Source organism: Lynx canadensis, chromosome B3 (genome assembly GCF_007474595.2).
Source record: "Lynx canadensis isolate LIC74 chromosome B3, mLynCan4.pri.v2, whole genome shotgun sequence".
NCBI lineage: Eukaryota > Metazoa > Chordata > Mammalia > Carnivora > Felidae > Lynx > Lynx canadensis.
Window position 1 is genome coordinate 4,220,093 of NC_044308.2, and position 25,384 is coordinate 4,245,476.

A 25,384-nucleotide genomic window follows, 5' to 3' on the forward strand; every position below is an offset into this window, starting at 1 on the left:
TTTGTTCCTAGGTATTTAATTCTTTTTGGTGCAATTATAAATGCAATTGTTTTCTTAGTTTCTCTTTCGACTACTTCATTATTAGCGTACAGAAATGCAATGGATTTTTTTTATGTTGATTTTGTATCCTGTGACCTTACGGAATTCATTTATTAGTTCTAGCAGTTTTTTGGTAGAGTCTCAAGGGTTTTCTATATATAGTATCGTGTCATCTGCAAGTAGTTGAAAGTCCTACTTCCTTCTTACCAATGTGGGTGCCTTTATTTCTTTTTGTTGTCTGACTGCTGTGGCTACAGCTTCCAGCAATAAAAGTGATTAAGAGCAGACATCCTTGTCTTGTTCCTGATCTTAGGAGAAAAGCTCTCAGTCCTTCACCATTGAGTATGAAGTTAGCTGTGCTTCTTCATATATGGCCTTTATTATGTTGACGTATGTTCCCTCTAAACATAATTTGTGGAGGTTTTTTTTTTTTTTTTTTTATCACAAATGGATGTTGGCAAATGCTTTTTCTGCATCTACTGAAATGACCATATGGTTTTTATCCCTTCCCTTGCTGATGTGATGATGTATCAGATTGATGCATTTGTGAAGACTGAACCACCCTTGCAACTCAAGATAAATCCCACTTGGTCGTGGTAAATGATTTTCTTTAATGTATTGTTGGATTTTGTTTGCTAACATATTGTTCAGAGTTTTTACATCTATGTTCACCGAGATATTGTCTTAATAGTTTTTTTTGTTTTGTTTTGTTTTTTTGTGGTGTCTTTATCTAGTTTTGGCATCAGGGTAACGCTGGGCTCAGAGAATGAATCTGGAAGCTTTCCTTTCTCTTCTATTTTTTGGAATAGTTTGAGAAGAATAGGCATTCACCATTTTCATAGAATTTACCTGTGAAGCCGTTTGGTCCTAGATTTTCTGTTTGTTGGGGGTTTTTTGACTAGCGATTCAATGTTATTGCTAATCTGTCTATTCAAATTTTCTAATTCTCCTGGTCCAGTTCTGGGAGGCTACACGTGTCTAATAATTTGTCTATCTCTTCTAGGTTGTCCAATTTGTTGGCATATAATATTTCATACTCTCTTATAATGCTTTGTATTTGTGTTGGTTGTTATTTCTCCTCTTCATTGTAAAATAAAAAATTTTTAAGTTTTTATTTATTTTTGAGAGAGAGACAGACAGAGAGAGAGAGACACACACACACACACGCAAAGCATGAACAGGGGAGGGGCAGAGACAGAGGAAGACACAGAATCTAAAGCAGGCTCTAGGCTCTGAGCTGTCAGCACAGAGCCTGACATGGGGCTGGAACTCATGATCCACAAGATCATGACCTGAGCCAAAGTTGGACGCTTAACTGACCGAACCACCCAGGCACCCCTCTCCTCTTCAATTTTTTAAAATGTTTATTTATCTTTACGGGGGAAGGGCAGAGAGAGAGGGGCACACAGAATCCAAAGCAGGCTCCAGGCTCTGAGCTGTCAGCATGGAGCCCAATGCAGGGCTTGAATCACACAAACTGCGAGATCCTGACCTGAGCCTAAGTCAGACACTTAACTAACTGAGCACCCAGGCGCCCCTCCTCTTTCTTCACTTAAAAAAAAAAAAAAAAAGTTATTTATTTAGAGAGAGAGAGAGAGAGAGAGAGAGAGAGAGAATGCATGAGCAGGGCAGAGGCAGAGAGAGGGGCAAAGAGAGAATCCCAAGCAGGTGCCATGCTGTCACTGCAGAGCCTCACATGGGACTCGATCTTGCAAATGGTAAGATCATGACCTGAGCTGAAATCAAGAGTCAGCCACTTAACCAACTGAGGCACCCAGATGCCCTCTTCATTTTTTTTTTCTTTCTCTTCTTTCATTTCTGATTTTGTTTGTTTGAGTCCTCTGTGTTTTGTTTTGGTTTTTTTTGTTTGTTGGTTTTTGATAAGTCAGGCTAAATGTTTATCAATTTTGTTGATCTTTTCAAAGAACCAGCTTCTGGTTTCATTGATCTGCTCTCCTAGTTTGTTTTTTTTTTTTAAGTTTCTATTTTGTTTATTTCTGCTCTAATCTTTATTATTTCCTTCCTTCTGCTGTTTTGGGGTTTTGTTTGTTCTTTTTCTTTTTTTTTTCGTAGCTCCTTCACGTGTAAGGTTAGGTTAATTTGAGATTTTTCTTGCTTCTTGAGGTAAGCCTGTATGCTATAAATTTCCCTTTTAGAACCCAAAGATTTTGGACCATTGTGTTTTCATTTTCATTTGTCTCCATGCATTTTTTAATTTCCTCTTTGATTTCTTAGTTGACCCATTCATTGTATGAATAGCATGTTATTGAACGTCCATGTATTTGTATTCTTCCAGATTTTCTCTTATGGTTGATTTCCAGTTTCATAGTGCTGTGGTGGGAAAAAGATGCATGGTATGACTTTCATCTTTTTGAATTTGTTGACACTTGATTTGTGGCCGAATATGTGATCTATTCTAGGCTGAATATGTTACATATGCACTTGAAGGAGCATATGTATTCTGCTGTTTTAGGAGGGCATGTTCTGAGTATCTCTATTAAATTCATCTGGTCCAGTGTCTCATTCAAAGTTTGTTTCCTTGTTGATTTTGTTTAGATGAGTTGTCCATTAATGTGAGTGGGGTAGTAAAGGCCCCTACCATTACTGTAATACTACCAACTACTTCCTTTATGTTTGTTATTAACTTCTTTATGTATTTGGGTGCTCCTATGTTGGGTGCATAAATATTTACAATCATTCTTTCTTCTTGTTGGATTTTCCCCTTTATGTCTTCTTCTGTGTTGTTACAATCTCTGTTTTAAAGTCTATTTCGTCCAATGTAAGTATTGCCACTGGCTTTCTTTTCACTTCCATGTGCATGATAAATGTGTTTTTTTTTTAATTTTAAATTATTTATTTTAAATTCATTAAAAAAATTTTTAATATGAAATTTATTGTCAAATTGGTTTCCATACAACACCCAGTGCTCATCCCAACAGGTGCCCTCCTCAATGCCCATCACCCATCCTCCCCTCCCTCCCACCCCCCATCAACCCTCAGTTTATTCTCAGTTTTTAAGAGTCTCTTAAGGTAAATGCTTTTCTATTCCTTTGCTTTCAATCTGCAGGTGTCTTTAGGTATGAACAGAGTGTCTTGTGTGCCAGTATATGGATTGGTCTTGCTTTTTTATCCATTCTGTCACCCTGTCTTTTCATTGGAGCATTTAGTCCATTTACATTCAAAATAATTATGGATTCATTGCCATTTTGTTACTTGTTTCAAGGTTGTTTTTGAAGCTCTCTGCTCCTTTCTTCTCTCTCGTCTTTCACAGTTTGCTTTCTTTAGTGATATGCTTTGATTCCTTTCTCTTTATTTTTTGCATATCTATTTTTGATTTGTACTGGTTTTTTGTTTGTGGTTACCATTGGGTTTACAAATAACATCTTATACATATAGCACTCTATATTAAGCTGATGGTCACCTAAGTTTAAATCCATTCTTTACTAGTCTCTCACCTCACACTGATAACAAGCCATTTTGACAGGTGTGAGGTGACATTTCATTATGGTTTTGCATTTCATTGAGGGTTAGTGATCTTGACCACCTTCTCATGTGCCTATTGGCCATCTGTTTTCTTTGAACAAAATGTCTCCTATGATCCTCTGACCAATTCTTAATCAGTTTTTTTTTTCGTTAGTTAGTATGAATTCTTTATACATTTTGGATATTAACTCTTATTGGATAGATGATTAGAAAATATCTCCCATTCAGTAGGTTGACTTTTCACTTTGTTGATCGTTTCCTTCTCTGTGCAGAAGCTTTTTAAGTTTGATGTAGTCTCATTTGTTTATTTTTGTTTTTTTTTGCCCTTGCCTTTAGAGTTTGAGGGCCCCCTCCCCCCACAAAAAAAAAAAAAGAAAAAGAAGAAAAAGAAAAAACTCACTGAAACCAATGTCAAGGAGGTTGCTACCTATGTTTTCTTCTATGAATTTTATGGTTTCAGGTCTCACATTCAAGTCTTTAATGCATTTCGAGTTAATTTTTGCATATGGTTAAGAAAGTGGCCCAGTTTCATTCTTGTGCATTTAGCTGTCCAGTTTTCCTACCACTGTTTTAAAAACTTTCCTTTCCCTACTGTATATTCTAGCCTCTTTTGTTGATTAACTGACCAGATGAACATGGGTTTATTGCTGGGATCTCTATTCTATTCCACAGACGCTGTGTCTGGTTTCATTCCAGTACCATACTGTTTTGATTACTGTAGCTATGCAGTATCATTTGAAATCAGGAAGCATGATACCTCTAGCTTTCTTTCTCAAGATTGCTTTGGCCATTCAGTCTTTTGAGCTTTCACATAAGCTTTTAGGATTATTTGGTCTAGTTCTGTGAAAAATGCCATCGGAATTTTGATAGGGACTATCCTGAATTTGCAGACTGCTCTGGGTAGTATGGGCTTTTTAACAATATTAATTATTCCAACCCATGAGCATGGTATATTTTTCCATTTATTTGTGTCATCTCCAATTTCTTTTATCAATGTCTTAATAGTTTGCAGTGCACAGGTTTTTCATCTCCTTGGTCAAATTTATCCCTAGGTATTTTATTCTTTCTGATATAATTATAAATGGGACTATTTTTCTTTCTGATAGTTTGTTAGTGTATAGAAATGCAATGGATTTTTGTATATTAATTTTGCATCCTGTAACCTTACTGAATCACTTATTAGTTCTGATTGCTCTCTGGTGGCATTTTTAGGATTTTCTACATACAGTATCATTTTATGTGCAAACGGTGACAGTTTTACCTTTTCCCTTCCAATTCAGATGCCTTTTATTTCTTTTTCTGCCTAAATGCTCTGGCTAGAACTTCTAATACTATATTAAATAAAAGAGGGGGCGGGGTGTTCTCGTCCTGCTCCTGATCTTAGAAGAAAAGCTTTCAGCTTTTCACTACTGAGTATGGCGTTATCTGTGAGTTTGTCATCTGTTATCTTTCTTACACTAAAGTATGTTTCCCCATACCCACTTTGTGGAGAGTTTTTATCATGAATCGATGTTGTACTTTGTCAGATGCTTTTTCTACATCTATTGAGATGATCAGAGGATTTGTAGCTTTCATTTGGTTAATGTGGTATACCACGTTGATTGATTTCCAGCTGTTGAACAATCTTTATATCCCCAGAACAAATGCCAATGATCCTTTTAATGTACTGAATTCAGTTTGCTAATATTTTGTTGAAGATTTTTGCATCTATGTTCATCAGGAATACTGGCCTGTCATTTTACTATTTTGTGGCATCCTTGTCTGGTTTTGGTAATGCTGGCTTCATAAATTGGGTCTGGAAAAGTTCCCTCCTCTTCTGTTTTTTTGTTTGTTTGTTTGTTTGTTTGTTTGTTTTTGGAAGAGTTTGAGAAGGACTGGTGTTAATTGTTCTTTGAATTTGTGGTTGATTTCACCAGTGAAGCCATCTGGCCCTGGACTTTTGTTGTTGGGAAGCTTTTTATTACTGATTCAATCTCCTTACTAGTAATTGGTTTATTTAGATTTTCTCTGTCTTCATGATTCAGTCTTGAAAGATTTAATGCTTCTAGGAATTTATCAATTTCTTTCAATTTGTTGACATATAACTATACACAGTTGTCTCTTATAATTGTTTGTGTTTCTGTGGTGTCTAAGTTCTCCTTTCATCTCTGATTTTATTTATTTGAGCCCTCTCTTTCTTGGTGAGTCTAGCTAAATGTTTGCCAGTTTTATCTTTTCAGTGAACCAGCTCTTAGTTTCACTGAGTTTTTAAAATCTCTATTTATTTATTCTGCCCTGATTATTATTTCCTTCCTTCTACTAACGTTGAGCTTTGTTTGTTCTTCTTCTAGTTCCTTTAGATGGAAGGTTATTGTTTGAGATTTTTCTTGTTTCTTGAGGTAGGCTTGTATTGTTATGAACTTTCCTCTTAGAACCACTTTTGCGCATCCCACGGATTTTGGTATGTTGTATTTCTTTTTTCACTTGTTCCTGAGCATTTTAAAAAATTCCTCCTTTGATTTCTGATGGCCCACTGGCTGTTCAGTAACATGTTGTTTTATTCTCTACATTTTTGTGGTTTTTCCAGTTTTCCTCTTGTAATTGATTTCTGGTTTCATACCACTGTATGTAGTTGGAAAAGACGCTTGCTATGATTTCAATCCTGTTGAAAGTATTGAGACTTCTTTTGTGGCCTAACATGCTCTATCCTGGAGAATGCTGCATGTGCACTTGAGAAGAATGTGTATCTTGCCTGTTTTTTGGATCAAACGTTCTGTGTGTATCTATTAACTTCATCTGGTCTAAAGTATTGTTCAAAGCCAACATTTCCTTATTGCGTTCTCTGTGTGAATGATCTATCCACTGATTTAAGTGGGGTGTTAAAGCCCCCTACTATAATTATATTGTCAATTTCTCCCTTTACATCTGTTAATATTCGCTTTATATACTTTGGTGCTTCTATGTTGGATGCATATATATTTATAAGTGTTTTATCTTCTTGCTTGGTTGACCTCTTTATCATTAGGTAATGCCCTTCTTTTTCTTTCATTACAGGCTTTATTTTAAAGTCTATTTTGTCTCATATGAGTGTAGTTACAACAGCTTTTTGTTTCCAGCTTGTATCTTTTCCCATCTCTCCCCTTTCATTCTGTGTGTGCCCTTACTTCTGACGTGAGTCTCTTGTAGGCAGGCACACAGATGAGTCTTTTTAAAATTTTTTAATGTTTTTATCTTTATTTTATTAATTTTTTTTTAAGTTTGAGAGAGAGAGAGAGAGAGAGAGAGAGAGAGAGAGAGAACGAGCACACACGAGTGGGGGAGGGGCAGAGAGAGAATCCCAAGCAGACTCTGCACTGTCAGCCCGGAGCCCGATGTAGGGCTCAAACTCACAAACCACAGATCATGACCCGAGCTGAAACTAAGAGCCGGATGTTTAACCAACTGAGCCACCCAGACACCCTTCAATTAATTTTTAATTCAAGCACAATGTCTTTTGATCAGAGAATTTAGTCTATTTACATTCAAAGTAATTACTGATAGGTATGTACTTACTGCCATTTTGTTAACTGTTTTCTGGATGTTTTTGTAGTTCCTCTCTGTTCCTTTCTTCTCTTTCTCTTTCTTTCTGGTTTGAGAACTTTATGTTATGCTTAGATTTCTTTCTCATTTTCTTTTGTGTATTTGCTCTACGATTTGCTCTGTGGTTACTCTGAGGATTCACATATATTGTCCTATGTATTTAACAGCTATTCTAAGTTGACAGCAACTTATATTTGAACATATTCCAAAAATACATTTTTCCTAACCCCTCCATTTTGTTTTTGATGTCACGTTTTACACTGTTTTATTTTATATATCCCTTAATTATTGTAACTTAATTTTACTACTTTTGTCTTTTGAGCTTCATACTAGCTTTAGAAGTGATTAATCTGCTACTTTTACTGTATGTTTACCTTTTCCAGTAACATTTTTACTTTCGTGTCTTTTCTTGTTAATTAGTGCCATTTCTTTTCAGCTTAAAGGTCAGCAGATTTTTTGCAGAAACTTTGCAGGCCAGACATATTCAAACTGCTAAAAGGGAAAAACCTGCACCCGAAAATACTCTACCCGGCAAGGCTATCATTCAGAATAGTTGGAGACACAAAGAGTTTTCCAGATAAGCAAAACGCTAAAGAAGTTCATCACCACTAAATCAGCCTTACAAGAAATGTTAAAGGGACTTCTTTAGCTGAAAACAAACTGCACTATTCTGTTTAAAGTTATACCATAATTTATTCAACAAATGCCCCCATGATTACATTTAGGTTGCTCTCAATTTAGTTCTCTTATATGCCTCAGAAGATGATGAAAAAATGAAAGCAACTGCCTATTTGTTCATAAAGTGCAAAGATAGCATTAAGGAAATTAACAAGAGCAATGCTTTGACGTTGTTCCTGGTATTAATAAAATATCACTAAACAAGACGAAGCAGCTTAGCCAATAAAAATTAGCTTTTGTGTTTTGAAATATAAAAATCAAGTGGTGTTGTGAATTATACACCAATAAATTTGTTATTAAAAATTTGTTTTAATGAGAAGTAAGTTCTCACCTCTGATATAACAAGTTTGGAGGAAATGGATCTGTGAGAAGCCTTACTCGGTTTTAACGTTCTTTTTCCAATTTCTGCAGATTTGGTGAATAAAATATAACAGATCATTCTCATTTTCATTTATGTGATTACTAGTAAGGCCAAACGTCTGTCTGCCCACCCTATGTGTTACAGATATATCCTCCCCAGAATGTTATTTATCTAAAAATGTAACATTATTTAAGGTTTTTTAAAAAACTGTGGACAAGCTGGGGTGCCTGGGTGGCTCAGTCAGCTGAGTGTCCGACTTTGGCTCAGGTCATGATCTTGTGGTTCACGAGTTCGAGCCCTGCATGGGGCTCTGTGCTGACAGCTCAGAGCCTGGAGCCTGCTTTGGATTGTGTGTCTCCCTCTCTCTCCGCCCCACCCCAGCTTGTACTCTGTCTCTCTCTCTCTCTCAAAAATAAATGGAACATTAAAAAAAATTTGTTTTTAATTGTAGACCAGCTTAACACTTTTATGTTGTTTAATCTGACTCTCCTCCTTTACCCAATCTGGCTTTTATGCCATGCTGAATTAAAAAAAACTTCACCATCCAATTACATATGTTCGCTTATATTTTTAGTACTTATGTGGCCCTACTTTTAACATCAAGTCTTTAAGTCACTGGGATTTATTTTGGGGTTGGGTGTGAGATCAAGATATAACTTAATTTTCTTTCCAGACTGTTAACAAGTTGTCACAATTCTGTTCACTAAAAAGTCTGCCCTTTTCCATGTTGACTTAAATTGCCATGTTGATCATATGCTAAATTCTTCAATATACTCAAGTCTATTTCTACACTTTACATTCCAGTTTAATGATCTAGCAGTAACACAAAGGCGCTGTTACAGCTTGTTAGTGCATTTGAACATCCGGCAGAAAAAGTCTCTATTTCTCTTAGCTCTCTAGCCCCACATCTCCACACTCCCCTTCATATTTTTATACTGCCCTTGATAATGGACTTCTCCCTTTGGCTGTCGGCTGGTGCAGAGAACAAAGCAGGCCATGATGACACGTGGGGACAGAGAGGTAAGCAGTGGATGTACCACAGAGAGCTGTGCAGCCATATCTTAGAGTTTGGACTTTATCTTGAAGGCAGTGGGGAGGTGCAGAGCCGAAGCTGTGGCTGTGGCGTGGAGAACGGACAAGGAGGAGCCAAGAAAGGTGTAGGGAGACTGACGGTTCAATGATCCAGGTAAGAGAAGAGAGTGGCCTAAAGAGGAAGATGAGTAGGCTATTCCACAGATGCTCAGGAAGCAAAATCATTAGGACTTGGTGAGTGACCGGAGTTGGGGACTTGTGAAACAGACATGGTGGTTTCCGTCTAGGACCACAGGGGAGACGATGGCTGGGTTCACTAAGCTCAGGTATTCACGAAGAAAAGGTCAGAGGTTACAGTTAGACTTAGGAACGGAGGACAGACAACGATTGCGGTTTTGAAAACACTGATCACAACCTCAAGGATTATCTGCGCCGTTTGCGCCTGTGAGATCTCGGATCTGAGTCAGTTCATCTCCCTGGGTGTCAGTTTCTGCACTCTGGTTGGAGAAACTAAGCTCTATCACCACCTACTGCTCCAAAATTCCACTTTCCTCTCTGAGAGGCCAGTAGCCTGGTTCACTGCAGGAAGGCTGTGGCCAGTCTGTGTCCGCGAGAGAGGGATGAACAGGCCTAAACCTGGCCATCCACCTCAAGTGTCCCGGCAAAACCTGGCAATAAGCCTCTCCTCTGTACGCTTCACTAGCCTCAAACATGTCTGCTCACCAGAACTTCTCTGCTACCTGACTTCATTTCATCTATGAAGTATTTTCCTTGCCTGCGTGTGGAGCCCCCGGTGCTGGCCCTACTGATCTTTGTACTCCAAGCCCTGACCCCTTATCTCTGCCTTACGCATATCCAAACAGGGTGATCTCATGCTCTGTCTTTGGTCCTGGGAATATTAAAGAACAGTAGACCACCCAAGGAAAAAACCTAGTTTGACAAAGAGCTGCTTTTTTTTCTTGCCAACCTTGTATAATTTTACTATTTTTTTTGCTCTTCCTATTGTACAAGGAACTAGGTTTCTACTCTTTTCACTTAAAAACCAAAAACTGTTTATCAAGAGCAAATTCCAAATGTCTATTTGTGGAGAAGAAAACATGTCACCTGCCAGAGATAACCAATATTAGTAGGTCGGGTGTGTGTATATATTACAAGTTTTTTTTTTTTTTCCTTAAAAAAGTAGATAGATAATTCAGTACATCCCTTTGTAGACTGCTTTTTCATTTGCTATTTTTTTGGAGCCCTGGCTTTACCTGTGTCTCCCATCGCTAATGTGACCGCTCATCAGACATCCAGGCAGACTCCAAGAGTCCATATAAAGAGAGTTGCCAGGCCACCACCCCATCCCTTTTCAGCAGGAGGTCAGTTAGAGCCGAAAGGCAGCTGCCCACAGCCGAAGACCTCACTTGCAACGCTGCCCTGAGTGGTGCGGTGGGCGTTCCAGAAGGGGCAGAGTTACCTGAGTTTCAGCTGGGACCGCACCTCTCCGAACTCCAGCTGGAGCAGTTCGTTGTAACAGGCCATGAGGCTGGGGTTTTCCACATACCTCTACAAAGAGAAGGGGGATTTCGTGGATAAACAAATGTGCATCTTGAAGTTATTATTGACTATCAGGAAAAATTCTTTTCACAGACTTCTCACGTGGGTAACTGAAACCTAAAAAGACACGTTATCTTTAATGATGAACAGGAACTGAGAGGTGAAAATCTGAGTACCAAATTAGCTTTTTTAAAAAAATAAGTTTTTTGAGAGAGAGAAAGAGACAGAGGGCGTGTGCGAGGGGCAGAGAGAGAGGGAGGGAGAATCCCAAGCAGGCTCCATGTGAGCCTGTGACCTGAGCTGAAATTAAGAGTCAGAGGTGAGCTACCCAGGCACCCCAGGTACCAAATTCACTTTTAAGAAGACAGGGCTTGGGGCGCCTGGGTGGCGCAGTCGGTTAAGCGTCCGACTTCAGCCAGGTCACGATCTCGCGGTCCGTGAGTTCGAGCCCCGCGTCGGGCTCTGGGCTGATGGCTCGGAGCCTGGAGCCTGTTTCCGATTCTGTGTCTCCCTCTCTCTCTGCCCCTCCCCCGTTCATGCTCTGTCTCTCTCTGTCCCCCAAAAAATAAATAAACGTTGGAAAAAAAAAAAATTAAAAAAATAAAATAAAATAAAATAAAATAAAAAAAAAAAAAAAAAAAAAGAAGACAGGGCTTGGGCACCTGAATGGCTCAATCAGGTGAGCCTCTGACTCTTGATTTCGGCTTAGGTCATGATCCCACGATTTATGAGATTAAGCCCTGCATCGGGCTCTGCCCTGACAGCATGGAGCCTGCTTGGGATTCTCTCTCTCCCTCTCTCTCTGCCCCTCCCCTGCTCATGTGCTCACTCTTTCTCTCTCTCAAAATAAATAAATACACTTTAAAAAAAAGAAAAGAAGAAGAAGACCGGGCTTAAAAATGCTTAAAAATGTTTGAGCAAACAGGATTTTGGTTATCTGCATGGCACTATCAGAGGCTAGAATATGCAGAAGGAAGAAATTCATTTAACTGAAGTCCTAATTTATATTAACTTCTAGAGTACATGCACTTAGTCAAGCACAGTATGCTGTCCTCTTTAAAGTCGCTCAAGCCCACAGTCAGCAAACACACACTTGCACTTCTCTGGGTACCTGCATCTCACAAAGGTAACCCCCACCCGGCAACGTGTTCCTACACTCACCTCTAACCATGGCTCAGTCAAGCCACTGAAGGATGGCCCTCCACAGCACAGGTGCTGGCTTTGCCCGGTAGCCTTACTGCCGTGGACAATCTCTACCTCGTGCAACAACCTTTACATGATAGAAACACCTCACCACAAAGCTAGTCACGCGGCCGTGAGGAGCACGCACCCATTCCGCCACCAAGTTATGTATTCCACGAAGACATCTTTAGAGGTCACTGTGTCCTGTCACTTAGTTCCATTCGGGCGGAAGAAACATCGGGGAACATTACTCACTCCTGTTTCTGTGACCAGCTCTTGCTTTCACCTGCTCGATGCATAGATGACACTCTGCTGGCCGAGGACAAGGCTGAGGCCGAAGAGGCAGGGCCGGACCTGTGCAGGCCACCACCTCCAAGCCAAAGCCAGACCAACCTGGGACATGGGCCTCTCATGGAGCTCCTGCCTCTGCCCCAGTGAAGGTGCATAGAAGACCAACAGCCCTCTGTTTAAACAGTGATCAGGGTCTTGTCTGAGCGTCATGCAACCTAATCAATCCAGCCCCGGGTTCGTGCCTTATAAGCTGTATGACCCTAAACGAGGCACCTGGGCCCGCTCTGCTCTTGCACAACAAGCCTATCCTGCTCCTACCCGCTGCAGGTGACCGTGAGGACCAAGTGAGGTGGAGGGAGAGAGCACTCTAACCGCAAACCACTGCACGACCACAGAGCACGGTGATCGCCATCCCCGGGAGGGGAGGGGAGGGGAGGGAGGAGCAAGCCACGCTGGCCGTGGGCACCCTGGTCCCTATCCCACAGGCCAGAACACAGCCCCTCTCACCACAGAAGCGTGAGAGCGGTGCCCCGCCTACAGCACTCGCCCACCGGGAGAGGAGTGTGCTGGGCCTGCCGTGCATTCCTCGGTCAGCCCTGACTCCACGGAACACCCGAGAATGCCGTCCACCTGCACAGGTACCTGGTGCCGACTGGGCGGGAACAGGGAGGAGACTCCTGGGCACAGGGCCTGTGCCACCGCCAGCAGACACGGGTTGGGGCCCTGAGCTGTCCAGGGGCCTGGCTGGCCTCACCTGCTCTGCACGTGAGATCCTGGGACATGGAGACACGTGTATTTATAAACGGCCTCCCAGGGATGCAATGAGACTTTTCACTGGGTATGAACGTAAATGTCCAAACTTCCAAGGCAGGCGTCAAAGTTACAAAATGGGCACGTGGGACCAAACGTACAGCAACCTGCCCCTGCTGTCTGCACCTCCCCCACTAACCCCTGCTCTAAACATCCCGTCTTTCCCGCCCTTCTCCAACTTCCACGTGTGTCGCAAGGATTCCACAGGGCATGGAGGGTGGAGGAGGGCACCGGGTCAGGGGGTGCTTGGGGAACAGGCTGTCATCCCTACTGCTCCAGCAGCAGCTGGCCTCCTCTCCCCGCCCCGCCCGACCCCAGCGCCTGGGCCACAAACCCTGCAGACCCCTGAGCTGACCCAACCTCGCTTTTCCAGAGCCCGTCACACCCGCCCTGCTGGGCCCCACCCAGGGGTTCTCAAGCCCCGGCTGCCTATTAGAATTACCTGCAATCTTGCCAAATAATAGCAACGGGCAGGCCTCTTCCAACACCACCTGAAAGACACTCTCTGGGGAAGCTCTTCAAGGGATTCTGACGCGAAACCAGTGCTGAGAGACGCCACACCCCAACTTCTCAGTTAGTCAGCAGGGGCTCGGCCGCCAAGTCCCACCGAGGAAGCAAGCAGCTCTCCATCCACCCTGAAACCTTGAACTCTGGCTAATCCGCAAAATAGCCGAGTGCCCTCTGAATACCAGAGATCCCACTATGGTGTTGGCTTTCGGGTCTAGGTCTGGCTCAAGGCTCGGCATCACTGACCCCCAGCCACGGGACTTGGGGCAGTCACCTTCCCTATAGGTCTAGATGCCCTGCTCTGTCACCAGGCACTCAGCCACCTCGGTATCCTGTTGTTACGTGAAGGTACGGGGCTCTCCTTGAAGGAAGATTAGCTTTCACCTGTGGTCTCTGACGACTGGCCGTCCACTTGAATTCGTCATCTACAAAATGGCGAGCCTGCTGCTACCTCCTGATTTCCCAGGTCACATACCTCTACAATGACTACCTCAAAGCCTTTGTGCTTAGGGATGTGCACCTAAGCCTGGTTCCAGCAAAGGCTTCAGAGGACACAGTGACCAAGTATGTGGGCGAGAGGGCGGGGACTGTGTGCATCAGCTACTCCTGCATTTTCAAGCCTCATGATAACTTGATTATATTAAGAAGAGAAAGGACTGAGGTCTCCTATACCTTCCACCAGAATGCTCTTTCCAGCCCACAGCTGTGCCAATGTACTTCCTTGTGGAGAACGGCAAACACACATTCCCAACGTGCATCTATGCCCTTTCGAAGAGACCTCATACAAACATAAAAGCTTAAGGACTCCCGGTGGCTGGAAGAAAAGAATACAAGGCAGGGTACATCATCTACCCCCGAGTTTCTCTAGAAAGTAGAAGCTTCCGAGCTCCTTGCTCAAAAGGATAGCCAGCTTTGAAGCCCGAAGAGTTATCGTGTAAGTATCTTCAAAGTTAGCTGGGAAAGTTTTTTTTTTTCCTTGTATGAATGCTTTCCCAAGTAGGTTGAGAGGACGTGATCTAGGATCCACTAGCGAGAGGTGATCCATCATTTCCAACTTGGGATTCTGTACTTAAAGGAACACTCCCTTTCACACTGGCTGACTTGTTCTCCTACCATTTAATATGAATTACTGGAGGTGAGGGAATGGGAGTAGGTGCCGATATGGGTGTATGTTTTGGGAGTTGTCTTGGGAACCACAAAACTACGCAACAATAACAATAATCCAATGTATGCTTTTTATAGAAAAACGACGCGTGTATAAAGTAAAATGTTAAACTCCATCTATCCGATGTTCATACTGGGGGTTTTCTTAGTCTGCATTTACTTGCCACCCTTGCTCACTTATCAAGCTTTCATCACTTTGTCTTATAAGTGTCACATGGTCGCACTTCTGTAACCCAGTCCAGAAGGCCTTTCACCGGGAGAAACGGTCCGTTCACACACGCTTGCTTCTAGCCCTTCTAGCGAGTTTACGACTCGCTCCACACTGCGGCTTCCTCTTCCTCGTGTCAGCCAGTCTGACCAGGCTGCTGTAAATTTCACATTTCCTCTTGTGAATTTGGAAGGCTTGTTAAATCTTTCCGTTTATTACTGGCTGCCTTCCTTTCCACTGACCTCAAAGGCTAACATTGATTTCTTTGCTCTATTTGAAAGCAAGATCCCGATCACCCCCAGAACAGACCATCTCCCAGGGAGCGCATGTTCTAGTCTGCACCTTTCCCACCGACGACAGCTTCGGAATACTTTCACTGCCCGCCCCCTCCCATGTCTGCTAGATAAGGTCCTGAGAACGCTCTTACCCCCACCTCCTCCCCACAAACCCTGAAGATGCCTAGGTTCACTAAGACAGTCGAGAATTTAAATCCCGAGCCATTGTTCAAATTTTTCTTTTGGTACGTCCCTTGCGTTAGAAGAGTATTATATACCCCAGTCTGAGTGTTCCCTTTTGGGCCTGAACAGCATACTTACATAGATCTAGATCTCACCTACATTTCTCACGTTACGGAACCACAGGCGAAGCTACACTACCCGGCGTTCATGCACACGCAGGCGCAGATGGAGGGCAGCAGTAGGCGGGACCCTGCGCTTGGCAGGTTCCCTGCCCACCACTTCCCTCCACTTTATCCTCCCTGCTCCTCAAGTGTCTTGTTCGAGTTCATCTGGTGTCTCAGTGGAGTCCTTTCTCAGTTCTTTGCCTCAGACAGGGCTCCTGGTGGGGGGACAGGACTCTCAATTTTACGCCCACCCCCTTTTGCCCTGCAAGGTGACCAAGGAGTTGTCTGGGCGGGACTCTCGGGCTGCGGTCCTCCCGCGGTAATATCTCATCAGACCAGGCATTACTATTACTGTTTTATTTATTTTATTTTTTATTTTTTTTAATTTTTTTTTTCAACGTTTATTTATTTTTGGGACAGAGAGAGACAGAGCATGAACGGGGGAGGGGCAGGGAGAGAGGGAGACACAGAATCGGAAACAGGCTCCAGGCTCTGAGCCATCAGCCCAGAGCCCGACGCGGGGCTCGAACTCACGGACCGCGAGATCGTGACCCAGCTGAAGTCGGACGCTTAACCGACTGCGCCACCCAGGCGCCCCACTATTACTGTTTTATACAGTCAATGTGTGCTTAGATTTACCCCATATTCGCCATTTTCTTGCTGCTCATTTCTTGCATTGCAAGCCTTCCACTTGGGATTCACCTTCCCTCTGCTTGAAGCACCCCCTTTAGCATTTTCTTGTAAGGATCTGCTAGTTGAAAACTCTGTTTTCACATTGCTCAAAGTCTTTATTTCAACTGCATTTTTGGAAGCTATTCATGCTAGGGCTAGTTACTTTCCTTTATCACTCTGCAAGGGTTATTCCTGTATGTTCTATTTTCCGTTTATCACTGCAGAGAAGCTGGCTGATAGTCGTCATTCTTCCGAAGTTAATCTCTCTTCTCTGGCTAATTTTAAGGTCTCTTTCCAGGTGTGACACCGGGGTGGCTCAGTCGGTTGAGTGTCCAACTCGTGATTTTGGCTCAAGTCATGATCCCAGGGTCATAGGCTCGAATTCCGTGTTGGGCCTCGTGCTGAGCGTGGAGCCTGCTTAAGATTCTCTCTCACCCTCGCCCTCTCCCCTGCTCACATGCTCTCTCTTTCAAAAAAAAAAAAAAATCTGTTTTGTTTTTTCACCATGATGTGTCTTCTTTTTATTTATTCTACTTCAGATTTGTTGGAATTTTTGAATCTGTGAACCATAATCTTTCATCAGTTCTAGAAAATTCTCTTCCAATACTGCCTCTGCCCCTCTCTCTCTCTCCCATTCTTTGGCAACCCCAGTTGTATATATGCTAAACTATACAGTCTGTCCTCCACACTTAACTTCCCTAACTTATCTTCTGTTACCGAATCTCTGTGCTACATGCTCTAACACTTCTTCTGACCCACTAAGTTTTACAAGTTTTCAGTTACATGTGTTCATTTCTCAAAAGTTACTTATGTTCTGCTTAGAATTTGCTGTGTCACTTTTTACGGTTTCCTATTCCTTGCAGACATTTCCAAGATCGTCTTGTCTTTTATTCTTTACATCTAAGCATGACTGCTTCATAATTCGTGTCTGAGAATTCTGGTATCTGTGGGTCGTGGGGGCCCATTTCTGCTGTCTTTCCCCTACTAGCTCTCACTTTCAGTGCCTCTCCTCCTGTGTGCGTGGAGGGCTGCCTGGGCCCTGGGGCAGTTACTCATGGAGATTCTCTGAGGCTGGAGGAAGATTCTTCTTCCTCTGGGGGGGATCCGTATTTGCCTCTGCCAAATACCTAGGAGTGCCACCTACCACCTAGAACCACTTTAACTAAATTCATGGCCTGGGGGTGGGGGGGCCTTAACTACCTCATGGACATAAAATTGGGCCACAGATCTGCCCCAGGATCAGCCATAGGTAAGATCTCTCCATCATGATTTCCAGGGCTCACTGGCAACCAGCTGACCAAAGCCTTTAGCAGCCTTTTGGCTTAGGGGAGACCAACAGATCAGGGCCTGGGAGGAGAGGGAGTCGTGTTTGGGCTGCCTCATTTCCAGAGTCCTTGAACTGCCTTTAAAGTTGCATGTATACAGGTCAGCATTACCAAAACACATCCTATGGCATAACATTTAGAGAAGCTCATTGAAGGAGATTTTATGATGTTTAGATGACTTCAGCAGACACAATTTTGAGAGAACAAAACGTAACGCGTCATACATTATTAGATTACCAAGTTCTAAAGCTAAACCAAACTGTAACAGTATGAAGACAACAAATTTTTTCTTCTTCAAATGAGTTCAAAACTTTTGCTGCCTCTGAACAGAGATTAAATAATTTCTCAGGGCGCCTGGGTGGCTTAGTCGGTTAAGCGTCCGACTTCGGCTCAGGTCATGATCTCACAGTCATGGTTCAAGCTCCGCGATGGGCTCTGTGCTGACAGCTCAGAGCCTGGAGCCTGTTTCGGATTCTGTGCCTCCTTCTCTCTCTGCCCCTCCCCTGCTCATGCCCTGTCTCTCTGGGTCTCAAAAATAAATAAAAACATTAAAACAAATTTTAATAAAAAAAAATAATTTCTCAGGCTGAATGATACCTGCATAACAAAGAAATGGGTACGTACCCTTGTAAAGCCAGCAGCAATGAGGGGCATCACAGAGGACTCTTCTCTATCCGTCCTTCAAAAGAACATAGTCAAGGGTTAGAGACAGTTTTTATCAATAATAGCTCACCTCTTTTACTATTTACATAATACTAAGACTATCATATAATGGCAAATACTTTTAGATGCATTAGATTAATATACCAATCAGAAGTGTAAAAATGAAAATAGTTTTCTGTTTTTGTTTCATAGATAGCTTTGTGGCAGCATACCATAATGCCTGAAATATGGAGATCGCACGGACAGCCAGAATACAGGAGTAACCACATATCTATTTGATATGTAAATATTTTAACTTAAATTCTTCCCTACTTTCTTCTACTTCCAATTAAAAAAAAAAAAAAATCTCTTCTCCCCGCCCCCCCCCCAAACATTCTAGGAAAAAAGTTTAAAGGACAAAGAATTCTTTCTTCTATCTACAAAAATATATAAGCTAAATAACACTTATTTGAATACTGCCCTTCTCCCAGCGCATTTCTGTTCTTTCCTTACCTTCAATTTCAGGATGAAATACAAGATTTCTCCCATGTACGTATGAATCAAATCTTCATAAATACTTGGGAGTTAGAAGGCCCTCGGGAGATGTCCCTGGTAACATTCATACTTTGAGCAATGGAACTCTCTCATGGTCTGCCTATTTCTAAAGTGAACGGCAGTCCCAAATCACAAAACCTTCCACGAGAGCAGAAAGTCCCTCCGTGGAGGTAACTGGCGAGGTAAAGACAGTAAGAAGGAAGAAAAGGCCAAAAAGGTCACACCTGTCACAGCCTACAAGCTGTTAGGCCCCTGCTAAGAGCAAGCAGGACACAGACACCTGAGCTTCAACATCAAAACTGGTGACGGCTTACCTGCGTACTACACCAATGATAATTGTGTTTTCGGAGAGTTTTGATGACCTGATAGACCTTTAAAAAACAAACAAACAAACAAACAAATTTTTAAAAAATGTAAAGTACTTCTTTAAAAAAATACCCTTAAATTTTGGAAGAACGATCAAAGCTGGGGGGAGGCAGAAGAGGGAGCAGGTCACATTCTGGATTTCCGTTCTTGGCTACTCAATCTTCCTCCCTCAAGGGGACAGGCTCCTACTCCGTGGACGAGTAACCCTAACGTTCACGCAGTACAAACATAACAGCTGGCTAGAGACGGCGTGCCTGCTACTTGCTCTGACCTTTGTCAACCTGAGTGTCTCAGGTGGAGAACGTTCCCTACCTCGGGCTTATGTGACAGGGGTTATTGGTCTCTTGCCATCAAAGGGACACGCGAGTACATGTGTGTTACCACACACTGACAGCCGTGGTTACGGTGGGGTCGAAGCCCAAAGGCCCGCTCCCTACATCCTCTAGAGAGTTCCTAGGTACAGGGTGGGCAAGAGTGGTAGCCGCAGAATTCAGAAGTAGCAGGATCTCCAAATCCGTCAGAAAGAAGAGACAGAGAAGAATGGAGGACTGGTCAGGAAGAGTAGGGGACGCTGCTCCACCGAAACCCCCCCCCCTCCAGAGTAAAAGGCTCCCCGGAGGACCCACTCACCCCTCCTGGAGAAGCAGCCTCCCTGGGATGCACCCCCAGCCAGGAGAGGAGACGACGGGGTGGAACGAACGTGCCCAGGAGAGAAGGCGCTGGGCTGTGCCCCAGCCCTGAGCTCCCCTACCCTGGGGGACGCAGGACCCTGGAGAGGAGCCGTGATGCCACAGGCAGAGGGGACGCGGCCCCGGGCTGGGAGGAAGACACTCACAGCAGACGGGGGCTTCAGCAGAAGAGCGGACCGTTCCCACGCGGCCCCAGCCCCGTCACGGGCGTGGTGACCTAGAGAACGTGGGCAGGATGGGACACAGAACGGCCACGACTTACTGCAGGACCTCGTTCCACTGGCTCACAAAACAGAACCACTCCCGGGTCACAGAACACAGAAAACCACTCGAGTGACTTTCTCAATTCTCCCAACGATGGCCCATAACGTAGCCATTCCAGGAGCATCAGAGACGTGAATCAGGCATACACAGCGGATACCTCGGTTTGGCAAACTTTTTCTGTAAAGGGCCAGATGGCAAGCATCTTAGGCTCTGTGAGCCACGCAGACTCTGTCACAACCACTCCACACTGCCCCTGTGGCACAAAAGCGGCCAGAGACGATACAGAAGTGAACGGTGTGGCCGTGTCCCCTCTTGCACGGCCCTGCCCCGGGGCCCCGGGGCCTCATTTTCTCAAGGAACTGAGGTTGAGGAGGCTGAGCCCAACCTCAGATGCAGACTGCACGTGGGTACGGAGTGGCTCAGGGATGGACACGCAGCTCTAGGGACAAGCCAGTCTCTCTCGGGGGCCGTGTGGCTCACACCTCTCAACATTTCTGCTTTTAGCAGTGTCCACTCTGTTCCTCCAGCTTCCATCTGCCTGTCCGCTCCAGAGTAGGCCAACTGTAATGGCGCCACACGGCTGCTCTATCGGAAGAGCCCCCTCGACAGGTCACCACAGGGTCTGCCACCCGGGTGCCGGTCCCCGGTCCCACCGCGGTCTCCCCGCCTGGAGAACAGCCATGCTCGCCTTCCTGAAGAGGGGGCCACGGAACGGCTGGAGAAGCCTGGAAGGGCGACGGCACAGCAGACACTCACACAGGCAAGGCCAGGTCACCTCTCAAAACTGGGATACTACTGACCTATCACTCATCTTACACAGGGACAGACAGGCACTCACGAATGGTATTTCTGTGACTTCTTAGGACACTGTACTCGTGTTCCTATTTCTGTCTCGTCACAGAGATTTCAAGAAAGAAAAGGCAAATTTAAGTATGTAGCCAGGCATCTCAAACTGGCTCTCACCTTTTTAGAAGAGAAACAGGGACGTGAGTGGTAGAAATAGCAAGCAGGTAAATGTACAGATGAAGTCAGGAAGTAGTTCTGGAACCTACTCCGGATGCAGGAACGAGGGTGGGCACGGGCTCAGGACAAAGCAGAAGGGAAGACCACGTTTACCTGGAAGAAAGCTGACACCTGCCGAGGAGGGCTAACACTGTATGAAATACGTGCACTCTTGCCTTTTTCTGGTCCACAAGGAGGAAGAACTGATTAGAAAATAGAAACGTCAAGGAACCTGGGTTGAAACCTTGACTTCAGAATTCCGGAAAATGAAGAAAGAAACGACTTGACACCATCGTTTACACCCAGACATTAGTAAGGCAGGTCTCAAGAACTCAGGAAAAAGAGAGAGCATGAGTCTATAGCACGAGCTTCTGAAACACCAAGCAAGCACCCTGGGAGGCTCTCAAAACCAGGCTAGCTGGTGCATCACTAGGATTTTACTGGATTATGCGGAAGAGAAAACTCCAACACGAGTCTTCTCCCGAGTAAAAGATGTGTGGAGGTAGGCAGTCCAGGGCTGTGATGGCTCACTGTGGCACTGGACAGCTGGCTCCTTCTGTCGAGGTGTCCCTATTACCGCCTACACACGGTTCCCTCCTCATGATCCAAGACGGATGCTGCGCTCGGGCCAGAGACTCCACATTCCTGACGGCAGGAAGAAGGGCACACACTCTCCCTCGAAGGATACTTTCCAGAGGATGCACATGGCACTCCCACTGGCCAGCCGCAGGAAAAGCTTGGGAATGCACGTTATTTTCTAGGCAGCCACAGGCCCAGCTCAACGCTAGAAATTCTATTATCGGGAAAGAGTAGGCTTAACGTAAGAATACAGCTAAGCCCTTCGAGGAGTTAAATTTGACAAAAGTACAACTCCATTACTCGTACTTCGCCACTGTTCTCTCTGCCACGTGGAACGAATCTCAGATTGAAAATGGCATTGACGACGGTAACCATGAGCCGCAGACCAGGGGGAGTCCGGCACTCCACACGGATTTAATTCCGCTAATGCACGCTGGGTTTCCACGCCCAGCTTTAGTTCCTTCACCTCCCTTCATAAAATCTTCCCTTTCATTACAGAGCCCTGCTCCCGGGGCACAAAAGAATAGTTCCTCGTATCTTCTGAGTGCACCAGGCATACGTCTTCTGAAAGGTTCTGCAAATTGCTCGTGGCGAGTCATGTTCTCAGTCTCTGAGGCTGTTCTTTCCCCGACCATTATTTGGCAGCTTTTTACAGGCACCCACTTCTTTACCCTGTTCGTTCGTCCTTGGACGGAAGTGATACAAGCCCAGGCCGAGAGCCTGCAGCAGAGGGCGCCACAGAAATCTCCCTTGCGCCCCCCGGCCAGGCCCTCAGCGTGAGTGGCCCTCCTGGGATCCGGTGAGCAGACGCGGGGCTCCGAGGGCGCTGCCAGCAGGCAGGCCTGGCTTGGCCGCCCGGGGTGGACCCCTGACTGGCCCTCGCCCGTCCTCTAACCGAACGTGAGAACTGGCGTGCTGTGCGGTCGTGAAGCTGTGACACGTGAATGGCCGGTCCCACACTCCCTAGGCCGCTGCCCCTCCTCACGACGCGGCAGAAAAATCCCCCCCGTCTCTGCCCGCCTCCTTGGCTCGCAGTCTTGGGTTTCCCGGTGGAGGCAGAAAGGAAAGGATGAAGAGGCAGCAGGGAGTGGGGGGCCGGAGGCAGGGCTCCAGCCGCTCCCAGATGCGGTGGCGCCCCTCTGAGCAGAGCCGTTGGTCCGTCTGTCAGCGCAGCTCCAGCACCCCAGGCTCAGCAGAGCCTCCTCCCGGCCCAGTGTGGCCCCGTGACCTTGGGCTTCGGAGGCTGGAGTGCGCACGAGCTGTCCCCAGGGCAGGACGGGCCTCTCCGTTAGGCCCCGCGGTACGAGGCATACAGGGAATCCCTGCCTCCTCTGTTCTCCGGCTTCTGACACACCGATCAGCCGAACTCCGGCCTCTGGACGGCTGTGGTCGGCTTTTATCTGTTACCTTCGTGGGCTTCTGGACAGGAGGCTGAGGAGGCAGTGAAACTGGTGTGGACAAGACGCCGCCCACAGCCTCACAACTGGTCGACGCGCCTCAGCGCCTTCTGCCCGTCTACGCTGCCCGTCCAGCCGGCAGCCCAGATCTCCCACCTGCTCTAGACGCTCCCCTGCACAGACCGAGGCAGTGTCTCAACTGCCTAGCGGGGGAAGTCTGCGCCCTTGGCTCAGCACCCAAGGCCCTCGTCATGGGGCTCCTGTCTGCTGCTCCAGCCTCGGCCAGAGCCACGTCCCACACCCGCCCGACCCGGCAGCCATCGGGCACTGAGCAGAGAAGCCCTGTGTACCTGCCTCTTCCTACACATGAGGCTCCCTCCAGCTGGAATGTTTAAGTGTAAATTCAAGTTAGTTAACAATTAAAAATTGTTCTTAAGTCTAACTCCAAGTTAGTACCGGTTTCAGGGCTAGGACCCAGCGACCCATCCCCTCCGTGTAACACCCAGCGCTCCTCCCAACAGGTGCCCTCCTTGATGCCCATCCCCCCTCCCCCTCCCCTCTAGCAACCCTCTGTTTGTTCTCTGTATTTAAGAGTCTCTTACGGTTTGCCTCCCTGTTTTTATCTTAGTTTTCCTTCCGTTGCCCTGTGTTCATGTTTTGTTTCTTAAATTCCACATGTGAGTGAAATCTGATACTTGTCTTTCTCTGACCGACTTATTTCACTTAGCATAATACATCCTAGTTAAATCCACGTTGTTGCAAATGGCAAGATTTCATTCTTTTTGATTGCTGAGTAGTATTCCAGAGTATGTGTGTGGGGGGGAGGGGTATGTATACAGACACACACACACACACACACACACACACCACATCTTCTTTATCCATTTATCAGCCGACGGACATTTGGGCTCTTTCATAATTTGGCTATTGTTGATAGTGCTGCTGTAAACATTGGGGTGCATGTGTCCCTTTGAATCAGCATTTTTGTATCCTTTGGATAAATACCTAGTAGTGCAATTGCTGGGTCGTACAGTGGTTCTATTTTCTGCCTTTCTTTCTTCTCAAAACTCCTGCTCATCCTTCAGGACTCAACCCAAGTATCCTCTGTGAAGCTCTCCCTGACACAGGCCCTGTAGCACTCCGTATACACCTCCTTGTGGGCGCTTATAAGCCTGTACTGAAATCACTCGCTCGCCCTGCAAACCAGAACATTAGCTCGTCAGAGGCAAGGACCCCATCTCATTTACCTATGTAGCTCTCATACCAAAGACAGTGTCCAGAACTGAGAAGACTTGCAAAGCAGGGTTCCCCAACCGGTGGATTTAGAAATATCACAGGCACAGAATATTTGGCCTTCAGCAAAGCATCTGATAAGGAGTGTAAGGAGTTCCAAATTTCCCCAGTAGAGGGATACAGATGAATGCCAGGCGTTTAGACAAGTCGGCAACTGATGAAAGACCCTTTGCAGGCAGTGCTGATTAGGTCTCCCAAAAGCAGGAGGAAGGGCAGGAGCTCTGCCAGGGCTAAGGTCTTGTGAGCTGTGTATGTCAGCGGAGGGAGACAGCGCGAGTGGACAAGTTCATGAGGGACAGCCTGGAAAGTTCCTTCAAAGAATACTCCGCAGTGGGCAGGTTCCCTTAAAGGGATGATCTTAAGGGAGATAAACCAGGTAGGGCCAGACTCGAGATGAAATTGACTAGGGGAAATAAATCAGGTCCTGCTTGTGCCTCTAGAAAATTCACTAACTATGGCACAAGTTCCTCCCCCACCCTACCACCCACACACACACACACACCCTCTCAGGCAACAAGATGGAGACGACGTGGTAGAACACAGCTAGCAAGGGAAACCTGAGGCTCTGACTCTTGGCTGGGGCTGTGACACAACCATGAGGAAAGGAATGTGCTCAGCGGTATGCTGAACGTGGTCAGCGTCTGCTGTCTGGACAGCAGGGAAGATGGCTATTCCGCTCACTCTCCACTGGTCCACCCGAACCTGGTGTGGGCTGGTCAGTGCTGGAGCCATGCTTACCAGAGGTACTGCCTGGAAGAGGATACCCCGAGGGAGCACCCTGGATAGGGCCAGAACACGAAACCACACCGTGAGGAGGACATAGTCCATCCAGAGAAGACAATTCCTGCCCTCGAATGCGGGAAGTCTGGCAAAGGGGATTAAGGTGAGCCTAACAGGAAGGAGAGCTTCTGAAGCTCAGAGCTTTCCCCGGGAAGCCCTAATCCCCCAGCGGAAGCTGGAGGGAGGGGGGGGGGGGGGAAGCTGTGTAGCGTCACATACACGTGACGATCTGTGCTTCTCTAAAACCTCCTATTGAGCAATCCAGTTCGCATGTTTGATGTTGTGCAAGTATTATAAACAAGGCACATTCACCTAACATTAGAAGGCAATTTTCACAGTTTTTACA

The 25,384-nt window shown here is 45.4% G+C and overlaps 1 protein-coding gene across 2 annotated transcripts in view; it reads right to left on the reverse strand.

The window, feature by feature from the left end:
* PDE8A (phosphodiesterase 8A) overlaps nt 1–25,384 on the reverse strand; it is a 155,540-nt gene that overhangs the window by 53,926 nt on the left and 76,230 nt on the right. For both annotated transcript variants that reach the window (XM_030317300.1, XM_030317299.1), the window contains exons 4-6: nt 18,983–19,039; nt 18,096–18,150; nt 10,611–10,699 (exon numbers count right to left, since the gene is read on the reverse strand). In XM_030317300.1, coding sequence (XP_030173160.1) covers nt 10,611–10,699; nt 18,096–18,150; nt 18,983–19,039 — 201 coding nt within the window. The remainder of the gene's footprint in view (nt 1–10,610; nt 10,700–18,095; nt 18,151–18,982; nt 19,040–25,384) is intronic.